The 21,924-nt window shown below is 42.1% G+C and overlaps 1 protein-coding gene across 15 annotated transcripts in view; it reads right to left on the bottom strand.

Annotated features, from left to right (window-relative positions):
* LOC138736062 (protein CASP-like) overlaps positions 1-21,924 on the bottom strand; it is a 525,702-nt gene that overhangs the window by 62,754 nt on the left and 441,024 nt on the right. For 12 of the 15 annotated variants that reach the window (XM_069884929.1, XM_069884921.1, XM_069884920.1 and 9 more), the window contains one exon: positions 17,120-17,308. The exons of the other annotated variants lie outside the window; for them this stretch is intronic. In XM_069884929.1, coding sequence (XP_069741030.1) covers positions 17,120-17,308 — 189 coding nt within the window. The remainder of the gene's footprint in view (positions 1-17,119; positions 17,309-21,924) is intronic. 15 annotated transcript variants of the gene reach the window in all.

Below are 21,924 nucleotides of genomic sequence, written 5' to 3'. Positions count from 1 at the left end.
ACAATTGGGGCTGGAGGTGAGAAAATCCAGGATCCAATTACTCAGAGGAGTACTGAGGGCCAGGTTTTGGAGTTGACTATTCAGTTTTAAGGGGATGATGCTGTTGAATGCTGAACTGTCATTGATAAAGAGCATCCTATTGCATGCATCTTTGCTGTCCAGGAGATCCCCCACTATACTCCATCTACACCCACCTCTGTACAGATAAATACCATTCAACTCCATCTTCATATTCACCGACGAGATCACAGTCATGCATAGAGGATCAAATAAAGATAAGATAGAACACAGGGAGGAGATTTAAGGTCCATTGGCACAATGCCAAAATAACAACCTCTCTCTCAATGCATTCTCCCTCAAAGTCAGTGACCAGTGGCATTCAACAAGGATCTGTTCTGGGACCCTGCTCTTCATAATTTTTATAAATGACCTGGAGTAAGAAATGGAGGGATTGGTCAGTAAGTCTGCAGATGGCACGAAGGGTGGAGGTGCTGTGGATAGTATAGAAGGTTGTTGCCATGTTCAACAGGATATAGACAGGATGCAGAGTTGGGCAGAGAAATGGTAGATGGAGTTCAATCTGGAAAAGGGGGAAGTAATACATTTTGGAAGGTCAAACCTGACGATGGAGTACATGGTTAATGGCAGGATTCTTAACAGTGTAGAAGGACTGGGGAAACTTTGGGTCCAAATCCATAGATCTCTCAAGTTTGCTGCACAAGTTGATAGAGTTAAGAAGGCTTATGGTATGCTGGCTTTCAATAGTCTGGGGATTGAATTCAAGAACCGTGAGGAAATGTGGCAGCTCTATAAAACTCTAGTTCGACCATATTTGGAATATTGCATTCATTTCTGGTTGCTTCATTGAAGGAGGATGTGGAAGCTATGGAGAGGGCGCAAAGGAGATTTACCAGGATATTGTTTGGAATGGAAATCGTGTCATATGAGGCAAGGTGAACAGAGCTAGGGATTTCTCTTTGGAGAAAAGAAAGATAAGATGCAACTTAATAGAGGTCTATAAAATTATGAGAGGCACAGATATGGTGGACAGCTAACACCCTTTTCCCAGGGTAGCAATGGTCAATACAAGAGGATATCTGTTTAAAGTGAGTGAAATAAATTTTAGGGGAGATGTCAGGGTATTTTCTTTTACGTAGAGTAACGGAAACCTGGAATCCATTGCCAGGGATGATGGTGGAGGCTGGTACAATTGGGTCATTTAAAAGAATCTTGGACAGGCACATGGATGCAAGAAAAATAGAGGGTTTTGGGTGTGAGGTAGGTAAGGTTTAGATTGCTGAGTAGGTTTAAATAATTCAGCACAACAATGTGGGCAGAAGAGTCTGTACTGTGCTGTAACATTCTATGTTCCATGTTCAATGTCAATAAGATGAAGCTGATCACTGACTTCAGGAGAGGTGGGAGAATGCACATCAATGGTGCTGAAATGGAAAGAGTAGATAGCTTTAACCTCTGAGGAATAAACATTTCCAATAATCTAACCTGGGACAAACATGTTGATGTGATAGCCAGGAAAGCACCAACGTATTCACTATCTGAGAAGAATGAGGAAGTTCAGCAGGCCCCCAGTACTGTGTTTTTATTTTTAGTTCAGCAGGCCCCCATTGCCCCCCAACAACTTCTACAGGTGGACCATCGAGAGTAGATTTGTTGGAGGGGACCTGCTCTGAAGAACCTACAGAAGGTGGTGAATGCAGCTCAGAACATCACACAAATTTTCCTCCCCTCCATGGACTCCAACTACACCTCCCACTGCCTAAGAAAGACAGCCAACATATTTGAAGGACCCATCACACCCAGACACACTCTCCTCTCCTTCCTCTCATTGGGGAGATAGCCTACATATGTGAAAACACACACCACAGGCCTATACAGTTTCTTCCCTGCAGTCATCAGGCTCCTGAATGAACCCCATAACAGTTTTCTCACGCTGACCTTGCTTGGTTCTAATTGATCTTCCTTTCCATTGTCATTCCATCCTTTGTAAGTTGGGCTCTTTACATGGCTGTATTAATGTTAGAGATAACCTGTTAGATTGCTTGCAGCAGAACTCGTCTCATGAATATAAGAGCATAAAACAGACCCTTCAGCCTTCAATGTTATGCCAATCTATGTAAAACTACTCCTCAACAATCTTACCCATAACACTAATAACTCTCTATTTTTTTTACATCCATGTGCCTACCTAAGAGTTTTTAAATGGTACCTATTGTATGTACCAGCATCCATGCATTCCAGGCATCCTCCACTCTGTGCAAAATACATGCCCCAGACATTTCCCTAAAATTCCATACTCTTATCTTAAACAGAAGCCCTCTGGTATTTTCCATTGTCGCCCCAAGAAAAAAGGTCCACCTCATTGAAGTCCCTCTTAATCATATACATTGATTAAGTAATCTTAATCATCTCTTTATTCATCACTCCAAAGAAAAAAGTCCTAGCTCTGTCACCCTTATTTCATTAGACACGTTCTCCAATTCAGGTAACGAGGGTGGCATGGTTAGTGTAGTGTTTACAGGGTGGCACACATAGTGGTTAGAGAGCAGAATGGTTAGTGTAGCAGTGAGTGCATCACTATTGCAACCCCAGCAATCCAGGTTCAAATCCAGTACTGACTGTAAGCAGTTTGTACTTTCTCCCCGAGTCTGCAAGGCTTTGCTCGAGGTGTACCAGTTTCCTCCCATGTTCCAAAGATGTATGGGCTAGTAGGTTAATTGGGTGTATTTGGCCAGGAAGGGCTTGGTATGATGCTGTATTTCTAAAATTAAAAAGAAAAATCCTGGTAAATCTCCTCTGAGCCCTCTCTAAAGCGTCTACATCTTTCCTGAAATGAGGCAACCAGGACTGAAGGCAATACTCTAAATGTGGTCTAACCAGATGTTTTATCAAGGTGCAACATCACCTCAATCCCCTGATTAATGAAGGCTAACATGCCTTCTTAACCACCATATCAACTTGGGTGGCAACCTTGAGGGATCTGCGGTCCTGGAGCCCAAGTTCTCTCTGTTCCTCCACATTGTTAACTATGTATTCCGCCTTAAGTGGAGGAGCAGATAGTGTTGAGAAAACGGGGAGGCTGCAGAGGACTTCGACAGATTAAGAGAATGGGCAGAGAAGTGACAAATGAAATACAATGTCATAGTCATGTACTGTGCTTGGAAAAAAATAAATGGGCAGATTATTTTCTAAAGGGGGAGGAAAATTGAAATTGCCCAGATGCAAAGGGACCTCTGAGTTCTCGTGCAGGATAGCCCAAAGTTAAACTTGCATGTTGAGTCGCTGGTGAAGAAGGCAAATGCAATGCTGGCATTTATAGAACCAGAGAACGGTGCAGCAGAGATAACTGATCCTTCGGCTCTTCTCGTCTGTGCCCAACTATTACTCTGCCAAGCCCACTGACCTGCACCCAGTCCATAGCCCTCCATACCCCTCCCATCCATGGACCTGTCCAAACTTCAGCTGGTGGCTCATTTCACACTGCCACTACTCTATGTTAAGAAGTTTCTCAAATGTTCTCCTTTAATTTCTCATTTTTCCCCCTTAAACCATGTCCTCTGGTTTGTATCTCACCTAACCTCAGTGGAAAATGCCTACTTGCATTCACTCTGTCTATGCCCCTCAATTTTGTATACCTCTATCAAATTTCCCCTCATTCTTCTACGATCCAGGGAATAAAGTCCTAACCCATTTAATCTTTCCCTGTAACTCAGTTTCTGAAGTCCCGGAAATATCCTCTGCATTCTTTCCATCTCATTTACAACTTTCCTGCAGTCAGGTGTTCAAATCTCCACTCAGTACTCTAAATTTGGTCTCACCAATGTTTTGTACAACTTTAACATAACATCCCAACTCCTGTACTTAATACTTTGGTTCATGAAGGTCAAGATGCCAAAAGCTCTCTTTACAACCCTGTCAACCTGTGATGCCACTCTCAGGAAATTGTGTATCTATATTCACAGATCCCTCTGTTCTACCACACTCCTCAGTGCTCTACCATTTACGCCCAACTTTGGCTCGTCATTCCTAAATGCAACACCTCATACTTGTCCAGGGCCAGCACCAATAGAGGAATTCACGGGCACCGTCCCCCCCCACATGAGTTACTGTGCCCCCCCACCCGCGACACTAGCACCACTAGCATCAGCATGTGATATAACCATGAACGTTTGTGTGTTCCATCGGAGGGAGGGGGAAAGTGTAACGGTGGAGCAGAGGTTCATGGAAGGTAAGGCGCCCACTGAGAGTGCCTTCAATCGTCAGTTTGTGCCCCTTCAACTCCCCCCTCGCATTTACCGATGCCGCCCTTATTAGACATGTTCTGACGCCAACCCTGCACTTATCAGCATTAAATTCCATCTGCCATTTTTCAGCCCATTTTTCTAACTGATCCAGATCCCTCTGTAAGCTTTGAATGTCTTCCTCACTATTCACAACACCTCCAATCTTTATGTCGTCTGCAAACTTGCTGATTCAATTGACCACATTATCATCCAGATCATTGATATAGATGACAAATGACAATGGTCCCAGCACTGATCCCTAAGGCACACCACCAGTCACAAACCTCCAGTTTGAGAAGCAATCATCCACTGCCACTCTGTGGCTTCTCCCATAAAGCCAAAGTCAAATCCACCCCATGAATTCCAAGCATCTGAACCTTTCTGACTAACCTCCCATGTGGGACCTTTTCAAAGGCCTTTCTAAAGTTCATGTAGACAACATCCACAGCCTTTCCTTCATCAACTTTCCTGGTAACCTCCTTGAAAAACTCTATAAGATGGGTTAAACATGACCTAGCTCACATAAATCCATGTTGACTGGCTATCCCTGATGCCTAATAACACCTTCTAATAATAATAATGACATCAGGCTCACCAGCATACTTAGGGTTACTGCAGGGCTACTTAGAGCCTTTTTAAATAATGGAATAACATGAGCTATCTTTCAATCACCTGGCACCATATCCAAGGACATTTTAAATATTTCTGCCAGGACCCCTGCAATTTCTACAATAGCCCTCCTCAAGATCTGAGGGAATATCTTGTCAGGCTGCGTGGGGGAGTCACGTGACGGAGTAGTGGCCGGACGGTGAACTCCAGCCCTCTCCAGAAAAGTCAGAAAAAACAAAGCAAAACACAAAGGCACAAAAAATAAAAATCAAAGTAAAGTGAATATAAAGGTGGAAAGAAGATGGCGACGAAAAAAGAAAAGTCGAAACCAACGGTAAGAAGAGAGGAAGAGAAGACAACGGAAGATGAAGGAGAAGGCCTTACCTGTTCGAAAAGGCCCGCGGTAGAGAGAGAAACCCGCTACCTCAGGTCGGTAGAAAGTGGACTACAAAAATGGCTCGCTGAGACGAGTAAAAGTGCGCAACCGTGCATGAAAAAAAACACACCGACGGGAGGGGTGACCAGCTGGGGAGTTGATCTCCACAGCCGGCAACGACAGCTGCAGAACACCTGCAGCAAGAGGAGAACATAGAAGACAACGAAAACAAGAAAGAAGAGAAGAAAAGGGCAACAAAGAAACAACAGATGGCCAACCCAGAGGAAGAAGAAGAGGAAGAGGAAGAGTACAGTGAAATAGAAGAAGAAGGGAAAGGCAAGATAAAGGATATACTTTCTCTTATTAAAGAATACATGGAGTCATTTAAAGAATGGCAAGCGCAAGAATTTAATGATTTAAGAAGAAGAATAAACAATACAGAAGAGAAAATGAATAAAATAGATATGACCTTATCAGAAATGGGAAAAAGAATGGACAAGGTGCAAGAACGAGAAGCAGCAGTAGAAATGGAGGTAGAGGACTTAAAAAAGAAATTAGAGGAATCTAATAAAAAAGTTAAAGAGACACAAGAACTGTTAGCTCAGAAAATAGATATAATGGAAAATTATAACAGAAGAAATAACATAAAGATAGTGGGCCTTAAGGAAGATGAAGAAGGCAAGAATATGAGAGAGTTTATAAAAGATTGGATCCCTAGGATCCTAAGATGTCCAGATCTACAGCAAGAAATGGAAATAGAAAGGGCACATAGAGCATTGGCCTTTAAACCACAATCACAACAAAAGCCAAGATCTGTTTTAGTAAAATTCCTAAGATATACTACAAGAGAAAAGGTACTGGAGAAAACAATGGAAAAAGTAAGAGAGGACAACAAGCCATTGGAGTACAAAGGGCAAAAAATCTTCATTTATCCAGATATAAGTTTTGAACTCCTGAAGAAGAGAAAGGAGTTCAATACAGCAAAGGCGATTTTATGGAAGAAAGGGTATAAATTTATACTAAAGCATCCAGTGGTACTGAAAATATTTATTCCAGGACAACAAAACAGACTATTCTCGGATCCAGAGGAAGCACGAAAATTTGCAGAACAATTACAAAATAGACTGAGAGATGAAGACGTGTAACGAGAGTACAAAAGACTGCGAACTAAAAAGACATAAGTTTTGAACTCCTGAAGAAGAGGAAGGAGTTCAAAACATCGAAAACGATCTTATGGAAAAAAACTATTCTCGGATCCAGAGGAAGCAAGGAAATTTGCAGAACAACTACAAAACAAACAGAGAGATGAAGACATGTAATAAGAGTAAAAATGACCACGATTTATATGTATGTGGATAAAGAGGTATATGTGTGTATATGTATAATGTGCATACATGAATGTATCTGTATTTAGAGGAAAATATAGATAGTATAGACAAGAATTAATAAGGGAAGGAAAAGGAATAGAGGGAATAAGGAGGGAATTAAAAGAGTGACCTTTGTCACATATGAAAAGTGAAATCTTTTCTGGGGGGGGCTGGGTGGGGGGGGGGGGTGTTACGGTCACTGCAAAATCAGCTGACGCTTGCGAGTGAATTCGCAAATCCAAATGGAGAGGGGAGATGTGGTTGTCCGACAAGGGATAAAGGACAACTCAGGAGGGGAAGGGGGGATTGGGGCTAAAGAAGTTTTAAATCTGTGCAGGTTGCTTGATCTATGTTTTCCTTACTTCCCTACACTCTGTTCCAGTTTCTGGATTCAAAAAATCCATTTAAGATCTCCCCTTCTCCACTGGCTCCACACAAAGCCGACTACTCTGATGTTCAATTGGGACCAATTTTGTCCCTTAGCATCATTTTGCTCCTAATATACCTGTAGAAACCCTTAGGATTTTCCTTCACATTGTCTGCCAAAACAACCCCATGTCTTCTTTTAGCAAGAAGCTTTCCTTTAATTTTTCTTGCATTTTTTATACTCCTCAAGTACCTCATTGGCTCATTGTTAGCAATACCTGCTATAAACCTCTCTCTTCTTCTTAACCAGATCCCCATTATCCCACAAAAACCAAGGTTCCTTATGCCTGTTAACATTGGCTTTAGTTCTGACAGGATCACACAAACTATATACTCTCAATATTTTGCCTTTAAAGGCCTTCCACTTACCAAACAAATTCTTGCTATAAGACAACTTAATGCAATCCACTCTTTCTAGATCCTTTCTCATTTCCTCAAAATTGGCCTTTCTCCAATTTAAAATCTCAACCTGAGGCCCTGGCCTCACTGCATCACTGGACCTAAAATGTTCCCCTACAAATACTTCTGTCCCCTGTCCTGTCTTGTTCTCTAACAGGAGATCCAGTACTGCACTGTCTCCATGCCATCCGGCCCTTTTATGGTGTATATGGCAAGTTAAAATCTCCTACTATCACAACCTTCAGTTTTCTGAAGCTAACAATGAGCCCTCTCGACAGATTTGCTCCTCCAATTCTCACTGACAATTGGGTTGTCTGGTAAACAATCCCTGAGTCTGATTATACCTTTCCCATTCTTCAGCTCCACCCATGTAGATGAGTGGTCTGGTAGGCTGTCCCCATCTAATATGGTATATTTGTTATTGAGGGAAATAGCCAAAGGAGTGCCTGTTCCCTTTCCCTCTCCTGTCACCCAGCTACCTTCCTCCTGCTTTTGAGGTATGATAGGGTTCCTGTAACTCCTGTCTATCACCCTCTCAGCCCCCCCGAATGATTGAAGTTCATTCAACTCCAGCTCCAATTCCTTAACTCAGTTTGTCAGGATCTGCAGCTAGATGCACTTCTCGCAGATGAAGTTGTTAGTGATACTGCTGGCTTCCCTGATGACCCATATTCTGCAAGAGGAGCATTCCCCTGCCCTGGCTGCCATTTCCACTATCTATGACTAGAGGAAAAAATAGACAAGGAAATAAAACCTACCCTTATCTGTGCCTACCTGCTGAATTCTTTTTTGTTCCTCGAATAGGGTGGCCTTTACTTACTTCATCTCCTGAATTACCTACAGCCCCTACTTGCTGAAGCCCCCTGAGCCAAAGCCACTCTGGCTCAGACAACTCCAATGATGACCAGTCCTTCTGTTATATAATTTTATGACAATCTAGTTTAAATCTTCCTGAGTAGCACTAGAACCATCGAACCAAAGAATATTACAGCACAGAAACCAGGCCCTTTGGCCCTTCTAATCTGTGCCAAACTATTATTCTGCCTCATCCCACTGACCTGCACCCATTTCATATCCTTGCATACTCCCCTCATCCATGTACCAATCCAAATTGTACTTAAATATTAAAATTGAGACCGCATTCACCACTTCAGTTGGCAGCTTGTTCTACACTCCCAGTATTCTTGGTGAAAAATTTCCCCCAAACTTATCCCCTTTCATCCTTAACCTATGTCCTCTGGTTTGCATCTCACCTACCCTCAGTGGAAAAAGCCTACGTGCATTTACTCTGTCTATACACTTATTAATTGCGTATACCTCTATCAAATATCCTCTCATTCTTCTACACTCCAGGAAAAAAGTCCTAACTGTAATGATAGAGTGCTAGTGATCCTCCTGTCCACTAGAAGGAGCCTAGACTAGTTGGTGGCAGCTTCTTTTGGATTCAAGAGGGATGCCTTCACACAGTCAGCAGTTCTTCAGCTAATAAAGTATAGTTGTTTTGAAAGAACCCAAATTTCTTTATTACAATAAAACAAACATCACATGGTAACACGAGTGGGGTAAACACCAGGAGTGTGCATACCAGGAGTAGAAGGAACACCAGGAGTGTGCAGAGTGAGAATCAGTCGATAGCAGCAGAGAAATGGAAAGTGTCAAGAATCCTGATGCTGTAAATTGGACTGAAAATGTTCAAACAAAGTTTTATGCTGTAACTGCAAACCATTGGACTCGTTAATAAATCTGATACATGGAGCACTGCTACTTACTATTGTGGGACCTCAAGCACTAAATTTCAATACATATGCTTTTGCCAAGGCAGAAGACCAGAGAAAGTTTGACAAAGTTATCAAGATGTTTGATGAACACTGTTCACCAAAGAAAAATGAAACATTCGAGACCTATGTGTTTTGCTTGTGCACGCAGTTGCAGGGAGAGAGCTTTGATATTTTTTTAACAGACTTGAAATTATAAGCAAGAACGTGCAATTTTCGATCGCTGCAAGATTTAATGATCTGTGATCAAATTGTGTTCGAGATTATTGATAAGAAGGTGAGAGAGAGGTTGCTGCGAGAGACGGAGCTTACCTTAGGTGGAGCTGTGAAGATATGTCACACCAGTGAGTTAGATCTGTAGCATGCAAAAAAGTTTGGTGAGAGTGTAAAAGCCAGTGAAAATGAAGGCATAGCCATAGCCAGAGTGTGTATCCACACACATAAACAAAAAATGAGATATAGGAAACAACAAAAAGATAGCGAGACATTCAATTGTAAACGATGTGGCACAAAACATGCACCAAAAGAATGCCCAGCTTATGGAAAGGTCTGTAGTGTGCAAAGGGCACAATCACTAAACAAAGTAATGTTTTTCCAAAGGGGAAACAAAACAGAAGTGAAACTGTACACAATGTAGAAGACACTGTACACTATAGAAGAAACTGCCCTCAGTGATACACTCTTCATGGGGATGAAAGATTCTAAACAAGCAGGCACTGAACAGCCAAGCGTGAACAGTCGAGCAGGACAAGAGGACTGTGTCACTGAATACAAATAGAGCAAATAATCCTTTCAAGCTGGACACAGAGGCAAAGGTCATTTTGATTTGTGAGTGCAACATCAGGGCAATGAAGATAAAGCCATACACGCATGCAAATCCTGTACAGCTCAAAGTCTACAATGGCTAGTGCATTGACATGAAAGGTACATGTAAACTCAAGGTGAAAGTTAAAGATAAAGAGCACCACCTCAGGTTTGCAATAGTCCCAGATGGACATGAATCACTGCTTGGTGACAAAGCATGTGAAAATTTAAGTCTAATCAAGAGGGTGGACACACCAGGGAAAGCTACGGTGTTAGCTGATACTTTATCCAGGGCAATAACATAGAGTGAAGCATACAATGAGAGTTCCACAGAGACAGATGTGAATTTTCACGTGAATCTGATCACTGAATCTCTTCCTGTATCTGACTTGAAATCCAAGTAGATCTCAGCTGAAACAGAAAAGGACACAGTTCTACAGAAATGCATCAAGAATCTGAATGAAGGATGGCCTAGAGGTAAATGTCAGCCATACTACAACATCTGAGGTTGTTAATTATCATTCCTCAATCAAGAGATGCTGAAAGGGTGGGCACCTTGGAATGGAAAAATTTAATGGGGGGCCAGAACTGCTGTTTATTGGCTAGGGATAAATGGTGACATTGACAGGATAGTTTCAAGCTGAGAGATCTGTTTGAAACATCATGCAAAGGACACAAAGGAACCCATGGTACCAGCAGAACCATGGCAGAAAGTTGAGACGGATCTGTTCCACATGAATGGAAAGAATCACTTGACAACCTTGACAACTATCCTGAGATTGCGTTGCTTCCTACTATGTTTGCTGCTTGTATGATCAAATGTATGAAATCGATCTTTGCCAGACATGGAATTCCTAAAATTGTCTTCAGTGACAATGAATAGCTGTAGAGAATTGCAGAACATTGCAGCAGAGTATGATTTTCAACATGTGACTTCAAGTCCTCTGCATTCACAGTCAAACGGTAAAGCAGAGAAAGGAGTTCACATAGTTAAAACAGTTGCTCAAGAAAGCACTAATCAGTGGCTCAGACCCACATTAGCTCCATTGAGTTACCGAGCTTTGCCACTTGCACATGGCATGTCACCCACTGAGTTTCTGATGGGACGTAGACTACGCACCTCACTTCCCTACTCTACAGACCCAGATAAGAACAGAGATGTCGAAGATGTCAAATGGAAACAAAAAGGTCTGCAATGAAGATGAAAAGCACACTATGACAAGTCAGCAAGAAGCTTAGGGACACTGACACAACATGACTCAGTGAGATTCAGAGATTCCAACACGGGGTCAAAAAGACTTCTGCTCTGGAGGAAGTAAATCCAAGATCCTCCACTGTCAGAACAGAGGAAGGTCAAATACTGAGGAGGAATCGAAAGAGCCTGCTGAAAACACAAGTGTCACTACAGGAACAGACAAATGCAGAGGATCCAGCTTGCACAGCAACAAAAGATACACTATCAGTGCAGGACAGTAATGGACCAGCAGAGCTGACAAAAGCACCAGTGTTAAGAAGATCCACACGCGTTATCAAGGCATCTGACAGGCTGAATCTCTAAAAGAAAAAGAAATGCACACTTAAAATGTTTGTACTGCCGATGTTTGTGTTTACATTTGTTGAACTTTAAAATGAAATTAATACAGTAATAGTGTATCATGTTGTTAGATTAAAAATCTCAAGGAAAGAGGATGGAATGATAGAGTGCTAGTGATCCTCTTGACCACTAGAGGGGGTCAGAGACTAGTTGATGATAGCTTTGGTTGGATTCAAGATGGATGCCATTACACGGTCAGGAGTTCTTTAGCTAATAAAGCATAGTTGTTTTAAAAGAACCATTTATTTAATTACGATAAAAGAAACATCACACTAACCTGTGGAACCTTTCCCTGCAACACAGTCCTGGCAACATCCTAGTAAATCTTCTCTGCACTCTTTTATTGATATCTTTCCTGTAGTTAGGTGACCAAAACTCCATATACTATTCCAAATTTGACCTCACCAATATCTTATACAGGTACAGTATCCCAAATCCAAAATGCCTGTGACCAGAAGTATTTTGGATTTCGGATTTTGGAAGACCATTTACAAAATGCACTCATTCATTCAGACTTAAAGATACATGTGTTCACAATACAATACAAATATTTATATAGGAACAAATTAAGTGAAGTAGACATATATTGAAAAATCTACTCTCAATAATGCACTATTTACATCTGCTACATCCCGTTCTTCAACCGAGATTTCTGAACTTTATTACATATTACGAATTATCTATGGGACCACGGATGAGAAAAGGTTTGGATTTCGGATCTTTTTGGATTTTGGGTATTCAGATACTGGGTACTGTACCTGTACAACTTTATCATAATACTGAATGACTCTACTCAATACAGTAAAACCCTGGTATCCGGAATTCAAGGAACCAATAGCCTCAAGCAACCGGCAAAACTAATTAGATGAAAATAAATTAAAAATTTAAATGAATAAGAATAAAATTATAGGTTAAAAAATATGCAAGTTTATAATTGTAAAAGTAAATGTTCCTGAAGGAACACATAAATCTTTGGGGAAGATGGGAGCAAATATTCAGCCAGCAGAGTGCCTTGGTTGTGCTTTCTTTGTAGTAACTATTTGAATAAAGTTGTGCTTGATTAAAATGGTGTGGCCTAGGATGAAGAGCTGGTCTCTCTTAAAGTGTCTCTTTTATCCCTGCTTAGTAAGAGTCGCCCCAGTCAGAGGCTTTATCTGTTACTTTTATGGGAGTGGGGGTGGTGGGGAGAGTTGATTATCTATAATGATATTGTTATTGTTCGTTTTTCTGACAACTCCGTGGAGTGGGAGGAACCTGCAGAAGCAGTGGCAGTTAAATTTTTTCAAAGAATGTCACTGAAAATAAAGTAAAATGCTTTAAGGTTTCTATAATCATGCAAGTGCAGTTAGTTCAATGTAAGTACAGTATAGCATTTTTGTCATTTGTCTTTTAAACTGTATATTCTTAATGCAGGCATTGCAAAAGCATCTCAAGCAACCAGAAAATATACTTATCCGGCATCTAGCAATCTCCACTTTCTGAATACTAGGAGTTTTACTATTATGAAGGCCAATGTGCCAAAAGCTCTCTTTATAGTGGGGAATTGAAATAAATTGTCACTGGTGAGCCAAGATATTGTGGTGGAAAGCCAAGATGCTCAACAAAGTGATCTCCCAGTCTGCTTCTAGTCTCTCCAATATAGAAGAGACTACAATGGGAGCAGATACAGTGGATGACCCCGCAGATTAACAAGTGAAGTGTTGCTTCACTTGGAAAGATGGTTTGAAACCCCAAATGGTGAGGAGGTGCAAATGTAGCACCTCCTGTGGCCACAGGGGTAGGTGCCAAGGGAGTGATTGGTGGTAAGGGAGGAGTGGACAAGGGGGTCACAGAGGTAGTGGTCCCTGCAGAAGGTGAAGAGAGGAAGAGAAGGGAAGATGTGTTTGATGGTGGAATCACATAGTAGGTGGTGGAAATGGCAGAGGATGGCATGTTGAATGCAGAGACTGGTGGAATGGTTAGTGAGGACAAGGGGAATCCTGTCCTTGTGTGTGGGGGCAGAGGGGTCCAGGGAAGAAGTGTGGGTAATGGAAGATATGTGAGTGAGGGCTAATGCAGGGGAAGCCATGTTGTTTGAAGAAGGAGGACATCTCTGATGGATACTGGGAGACCTGCTGAGTTCCTCTAGCATTTTTACAATCTGCATCTGTTTTGTCCCTCCTGAAACGGCATTTCATTAATGGCTACAATTTCATAATTCCACGTGCCAATCCACGCTCCAAGTCTGCCTTTCCTGCAATACTTATTTCATTGAAATATCTGCACCTGAGACTATTATTTTCATCACACACAACCCTTTGATTTCTGTCTTTATATGCAGTCTTAACATCATTTTTTCCCTCCTCTGCTTCACTTTCTGCTCTGGCAATCTGATTCCCATACCTCAAGAAATCTAGTTTAAACCATCTGGAGCAGCCCTACCAAACATTCACGCAAGATTAGTCCTTCAGTTCATATCCAAACCTTCCTGCCAGTACAGGTCCCATATTCCCTGGGAAGAGCCAATGATCCAAAAACCTGAAGCTCTCCCTCCTACACCATGTGTTAAGCCTCATTATGGTCCCATTTCCATGACAGCACATAACGTGGGTAGCAAGCCTGAGATCTCCACCCTGGAGGTCCTGCCCAACTTCACACCTAACCCCCTGAATTCTCTTTTCAGGATCTCCTCACCCTTCCTATCCACATCTTTGATCCCTACATGGACCACAAAATCTGGCTGCTCACCCTCCCTCTTGAGGATGCGGTGAACTCGATTTGAGGATTCCCAGATCCTGGCACTCCTGGGAGGCAACATACCATCCAGGATTCTCAATCATTTCCGCTGAACTGCTTATCTGTCCCCTCACTATTGAATCCCTTATCAATGTAGCTCACATCTTCTCCTCCCTCCCTCTTAAGCCACAGGGCCAGGGCCAGACTAAGACCACCATGGATTGTCCCTGGTAGGTCATCCTCACAACAGCATCAAAAACAGTATATGTGATATTGAGGGGAACAGCCACAGGGATGCTCTCCTCTGTGTGCCTGTTCCCTTTCCTTCTCTTGACTGTCATCCAGCTAACCTGCCTCCAACCTCCCAAGTTATCCAGAGTTCATCCAACTCCAGCTCCAATTCCTTCAGTTTGTATGGAGCTGCATTTGGATGCACTTCTCACACATTAAGTTGTCAGCGATACTGGAGGCTTCCCTGACTACCTACATTCTGCCATAGGCACTCTGTGATTACTTAAAGTGGTATGTAAGTGGAAAGAAAACGGTTGAGAAACACTGGTCTAGAGATTTGAGCTGGTTACTTTGACACCAGCAGTGTGAATGTTGTTGGGCTACAGAATAAACACAGTGAATATGTTGTAGGCATATGGAGAGATGGGGACAAGGGAAATAGGATGAAGATATGAAGAGATAGGGAGAGGGGAATAAAGATTTGGAGAGATGGGGAAGGGGAATAGTACTAAGATATAGAGAGATGGGGGAAAGGGAATAGGACAAAGATATGGAGAGATAGAGAGAGGAGGATTGCTTCTCTGGGCGCTAGACCTGATTTGATGGGCTGAATAGCTTCTTGATCTACTGTCATATGATAGAAGAGCACAGTCCATTAGTCGGTGATCAATTAAACCTGTCTCAGGAGTCCAACAGGACTAGGAAATACTTCATGGATGATTTGATTGCAGCAGTGGTGATACTGAGAGGCAGCACTGTTGCCCGTTTCCAATTCCCTGGTGTCATTTAGCGGCACAACATGGATCGGGAAATGTCGGGTAGAAGCTTCCCTTCTGCGATGAGCCCTTCATGTTTTTATAAGAGCAAGTTCTTTCTCTGGTTAGCTTCCTGGAAATAATCCACACGTGACTGATGTGAGGGGAAACATTTGGACCATAATCAAATTAAAATACAATGCAGTAAAATGTCAATAGCAGCATCTGATTACATTTTCAGCAACTCCTCCCAATCTTGCAGTGAGAATAACACTGACAGCATGAAGGAGAATTACTGCCTTCATCTTCTTACCACTGGCTCATCAGTACAATGGGGGCACCTTCTCCACAAGAGCTAACAGGAGTAGCTGCCACACCCACACCACACGTTAGAGTGGCAAACACCTCACCATTTTGTCATTGCCCCTTTTGAAATAAAAGCAACATTAAATTCAACGTGCAATGCACTGATAGCAAAGTTTGTTCATTTCGATTTTGTTCCCAGCAGTCAGAGATCTGCCAAGAGCCATGACATGAACTGAGCACAATCGATCCAGGAGAGGGCAGTCCATCGCTTCCAGAGTTCAATGCGATGAACATGTCAGACATTACTCCTCAATGGAAAACTTTCTTAAACTTATGAAAGAGAATTACTGCTGTCCACTTATCACTAATCCCTCTTTCATCCCCAATAGCTTTGCTTAAAGGTTAGACTTGACTACGGGACTACTCTTTGAAACGGAGCTATGAATCCACGAAATTGGAAGATGTTCAGCTTAAGTGGTTCTCTAGCAACGAACAACATTGCATCTGTCACAAATGATAGAAACAACAGGCAAAGCATGAGCTCAATTCAAGCCCATCCTGCACAATCAGCTTTTAATGCTCCCTAGAAAGACTGCCTCTGTTTACTCAGAGGACATACAATTGGCATGAAGTAAATATTAAGGCAATACATTCATGAGACCACAGGTATCTTTTGAGAGAAAGTTTAAAGTCACTATGGACAGGATGGGCTGCTTGATTGACAACTGTAACAAAAGACTTCATCCTTATTCTAAAATGTAGGATCTTAACATTTATATTTGAAAACCTCAAACTTAAAAAATAAATGCCAAATAAAGTTGCTTAGGCATATTTAAGATATCTATACTTGTACAGCTAACCCAACAAATCCTTTCTGTCCTGCTATCCTTACACTGCAGCAGTATGTTACAATGAAAATTCCCAGTGGACAATGGAATATTATTGTTGGACTCAAGTGTACCCTCTCCTAGATTCATATAAATTCCAATTTGGGCCCATGTTACTCAAACTCTAATGCATTGAATGTTAAAAGCCCAAGGCAGCATGGTTAGCATGCTATTACAGCGCTGTTACAGTGCTAGCAACCTAGGTTCTAATCTGGCGCTGTCTGTGATGAGTTTGTATGTTCTCCCCGTGTCTACATGGGTTTCCTCAGGGCATTCCAGTTTCCTCCCACCTGTCAAAATGTACGGGGGTTGAAGTTAATTGGGGTATTTCGGCGACACAGGCTTGTGGGCCGGAAGGGTCTGTTACCGTGCTGTATGTCTAAATTTACAATTGAAAAAGAAACAAATTCAATTTTACAGATATTTCCACCAAAAAAATTAAAATTTTTAAATAATTATTGGATGAAAGCAATGCAGATTCCAAAGTGCATATTCAGTAGTCTGCAACTCAATAATTTAACAAAGGACCCATCCACTAAAACTCAGAGATATTTGAAGATGTCGATTCATTTACCTTTCTTTTCCATTCTCTTCATGTCCATTAGCTTCTCAACATTGCTTGTGTCATTGAGCCAGAGCTGCATGCGGACAAAAGGCTCCCTTCCCTTCAGGCTCAGCTTGTGCCAGGGTTTGGGCCGTGCCAGGAGATCAGACACAGAACCTTGTGTCAGGCCAAGGATAGTCTCTCCAAACAGACGTTGGCCTGTTCGTGGGACACAGAACATAATCAGCCGACTGAGACACAAAGCTACATTTTACCAATTATGCAAAAAACATTGAACAATTTTATATTGAAAATTCTTAAATCCAACTTGGGCTTTTGTTAGAATTGGGAATATGTAAGGTATAAATTTGTCATTGTATCCCATATAAACCATGGTTAGTCAAGGGAATGTGGGAGTGTTAGTTCCCCCAAAATAAATATAAAAAGATCTAAAACCTTTTTCACACCATTCTAACTTTCAACACTCTGTCAATGACGTATTAGCAGCAAGTCAAATAGGTCTGGCTCTCCAGTAAGCTTTTCAGTGCATCATTAATGCAATCATCCAATTTTACAGAAACTCCATTAATGCCTGATCCTTTTCTACCGAGCAAGTGATACCTCTGCAGCATGGTACCCATAGATGTAGATGGGGTTCACACTGGCTGCCAATAAATTACTCCAAAGACTTCAAGAATGTACTTTATAATGAATTGGTCAGGTTTATGTACCTCAGATTAGCAACATGGGAACCAAGTGTCAGAACTAGGATTTGAGAGGATGCTCAGGACAAGAAGGACTCCAAAAGGGCCTTAGGTGTTGAAGGCTTCCTGGTTGAATTGGAGGTTGGATCTTGAGCTTGGGTTGCCAATAGTTTGAACAAGAGTCTGTGAAGCAGCAGAGGCTGCGGGAACACGGGAGGTGAATCCATGGGTGTTCAGTGTCTCTGAAGGGACTCTCTTACATTTCTCTTTCTCTTATTGTAGGGGAGCCAGGCAAATGCTCATGGTGACTCTTTGCCTTACGGCAGACAGAAATCATGTATATTTATATTTTTTCTTTATTATGTGAAAACAAAAGGAAACTTAAACCTTGAACTAAGAACAGTTGACATGCTGAATATATAAAATTTGATAAATACCAACTCCAAAGTAATAACCATCTGATCACTATCTATTAAAGAGATTTGATTAAAATTGTGTTTTGAATAATATATCTTGAAATTGAACTGGCATTTTATTTTGAAATTAAGAATACCTTCAGAAATCTTTTACAATTTTAAACAGTAACAACCCTTCTGGCCAATGAGCCCCAAATACATCAATTGACCACCAAATCCCATACGTTTTTGGAGGGTGGGAGGAAACCGGAGCACCTGGAGGAAACCCACGCTGACACGGGGAAAATGTACAAACTCCTCACAGTTAGCGCCAGATTTGAACAAGGGTTGCTAATGTTGTAGCAGTGTTCAGAGATGCTAATTTCTAAATAACACCTCCCACCACATTACCCATTTTAAAAGAGTGCCATTACAAAAAGGTATGAAATCATTGGAATTAGTGGCTTTGCTCCAGGAAATAGAGATCCAGCCTATTCAACCTCTCCCTAGAACTCAATCCCTCTCATCCTGGTGAATCTCCTTTGCACCTCTTGGTGATATTCTTCCCATAGCTGGGGGACCAGAATTGCACACAGTGCTCCAGGTGTGGGCTTACAAACACCTTGTACAGCTCGAATCACAAGGTCCCAACTTTTAAACTCAAAAGCCTGTCCAATGTCAAATGCCTTATTCCCCACCTTATCTAATGGAGTCAGCACTTTCATGGAACTATGCACCTGTTCCCCAAAATCGCTCTGTTCCATAACACTCTTTAAGGCCCTTGCATTTACAGTGTAAGTCCTACCCTAGTTTGATCTCACACTTTGACAGAGTTAAATTCCTTTTACTACTCCTTGGCCCATCTTCCCAAATTATCTAGATTTTGTAAACTGATATATCTTTCCTCAATGTCCATGATATCACCAATTTTCATGTCATTTTGTATATTTAATAATCATGTTCACTGCACTGCCATACAAATCATTCATATAGAAGGGTAGCACGGTTAGTGCAATGCTATTACAGTGCCAGCGACCCGGGTTCGAATCTGGTACCGTCTGTAAGGAGTTTGAATGTTCTTTCCGTTGGTTTCCTCTGGGTGGTCAGGTTTCCTCTCACCCTTCAAAATGTACAGAGGTTGTAGTTTAATTAGATATAGTTGGACGCTGTTTACATCCGGTACCGCACGGATGGCAGTTTCTTCAATCTGAGGCGCCTGCAAGTTCACACTAAGACACAAGAGCAACTTGCCCGTGAACTACTCTGCAAACGATGTCGCTTTATTTGCCCATTCAGAGCCAGCTCTTCAGCGCTTGACGTCCTGTTTTGCGGAAATTGCCAAAATGTTTGGCCTGGAAGTCAGCCTGAAGAAAACTGAAGTCCTCCATCCTCCTCACCATGACTACCAGCCCCCCCACATCTCCATCGGGCACACAAAACTCAAAACGGTCAACCAGTTTACCTATCTCGGCTGCACCATTTCATCGGATGCAAGGATCGACAATGAGATAGACAACAGACTCGCCAAGGCAAATAGCGCCTTTGGAAGACTACACAAAAGAGTCTGGAAAAACAACCAACTGAAAAACCTCACAAAGATAAGCGTATACAGAGCCGTTGTCATATCCACACTCCTGTTCAGCTCCGAATCATGGGTCCTCTACCGGCATCACCTACGGCTCCTAGAACGCTTCCACCAGCGTTGTCTCCGCTCCATCTGCAACATTCATTGGAGCGACTTCATCCCTAACATCGAAGTACTCGAGATGGCAGAGGCCGGCAGCATCGAATCCACGCTGCTGAAGATCCAACTGCGCTGGGTAGGTCACGTCTCCAGAATGGAGGACCATCGCCTTCCCAAGATCATGTTATATGGCGAGCTCTCCACTGGCCACCATGACAGAGGTGCACCAAAGAAGAGGTACAAGGACTGCCTAAAGAAATCTCTTGGTGCCTGCCACATTTATCACCGCCAGTGGGCTGATATCGCCTCAAACCATGCATCTTGGCGCCTCACAGTTCGGCGAGCATCAACCTCCTTTGAAGAAGACCGCAGAGCCCACCTCACTGACAAAAGACAAAGGAGGAAAAACCCAACACCCAACCCCAACCAACCAATTTTCCACTGCAACCGCTGCAACCTTGTCTGCCTGTCCCGCATCGGACTTGTCAGCCACAAACGAGCCTGCAGCTGACGTGGACATTTACCCCTCCATAAATCTTCGTCCGCGAAGCCAAGCCAAAGAAAGAAGAAGTTGGGCAGCACAGGCTCATGCACCAGAAGAACATTTTAGCATGCTGTATGTCTAAAACACCCAGAAAACCTAATTCAACTCGTGTGGCACATCATAGGACACGGGCTTCTGATCAGAGAATATCCGTAAGACCATAAGACCTAGGAAGAAAAATAGGCTATTTGACCCATCGAGTCTGTCCTGCTATTCAATCATGAGCTGATCCATTTTCCGACTCAGCTCCACTGCCCTGCCTTCTCTCTATAACCTTTGATGCCCTGGCTAATCAAGAACCTATCAATTTCTTTCTTAAATACACCCAATAATTTGGCTTCCACAACTGCCTGTGGCAACAAATTCCACAGGTTCACCACCCCTCTGCATTATCTGGATGCCCTTCAATCCTGAAGTTGTACCCTCTTGTCCTCGACTCTTCCATCATGGGAAATGACCTTTCTACATTTATTCTGTCCATGCATTTCAACATTTGAAATGTTTCAATGAGATTCCCCCTCATTCTCCTAAATTGCTACGAGTACGGGCCAAGAGTTGTTAAACGCTCCTCATAGAATAACCCTTTCAGTTCCAGAATCATCCTTGTGAATTCCCTTTCTTAAATGAGGAACCTAAAACTGCTCACAATACTCTAAGTGAGATATCCATAGTCTCAACATCACATCCCTGCTCTTAAATTCTATTCCTCTTGAAAATAACTCAGCAGTGCATTTGCCTTCTTCACCAACAATTCAATCTGAGAGTTTACCTTCAGGCTATCTTGCACAAGGATTACCAAGTCCCTTTGCATCTGGAAATTTTACATTTTCAAACCATTAAAAAAAATAATCTGCCTGTTTATTTCTTGTACCAAAGTGCATGACCCTACACCAGGGATGACCAAATATTTTTGGTTGTGGGCCACATGCAGAAAAATATGAGGAGTCACAGGCCAAACAATATCAAGACCAGCAGTTTTCAACCAGTTACACTGCAAGAAAACTGTGCCATCAAAAATTCATTTTCTATCAAAATAACGAGATAACGTTACTGAACAGTTTAACTGTTGACATGACATTGATGCTCTCACATATTATGATAGGCATTTCTGTATCTGCTGCTCTTAAATTTAATTTAAATGAACACAATAAAACTTTTTAAAACCCTCGTTCAAAAAGCAGTGCAAAATTAAAAGCTGGTGGCCAAATAAGAACAGGAGAAAAGATCAAGAAAGGGACAAGTCAGTCTCTAACTTTCCTCCACCACTCTCAGTGAATGGAGAACACGGCCCAAGTGTCCACATTATGATGCAATGTGTAAATCTGTAGATAGGCTATTAAATTTAACAGATTCCTTGCAAATCAAGCAAACTCACTTCCCCTTGACTGCCATGAAAAAGCATTCATTTTTGCACCGTGTCCAAAAATTTTGGTACTCCCTTTTCATTTCCGCCGTGCTTAATCATGAGGTAAATGTTTTAATCAATGAATAACATTTCAACGGTCGGT

Source organism: Narcine bancroftii, chromosome 6, assembly GCF_036971445.1.
Source record: "Narcine bancroftii isolate sNarBan1 chromosome 6, sNarBan1.hap1, whole genome shotgun sequence".
NCBI classification, from domain to species: Eukaryota; Metazoa; Chordata; class Chondrichthyes; order Torpediniformes; family Narcinidae; genus Narcine; species Narcine bancroftii.
Note: the sequence above shows the minus strand (reverse complement) of the source record. Positions and strands in the feature narration are given on the sequence as shown.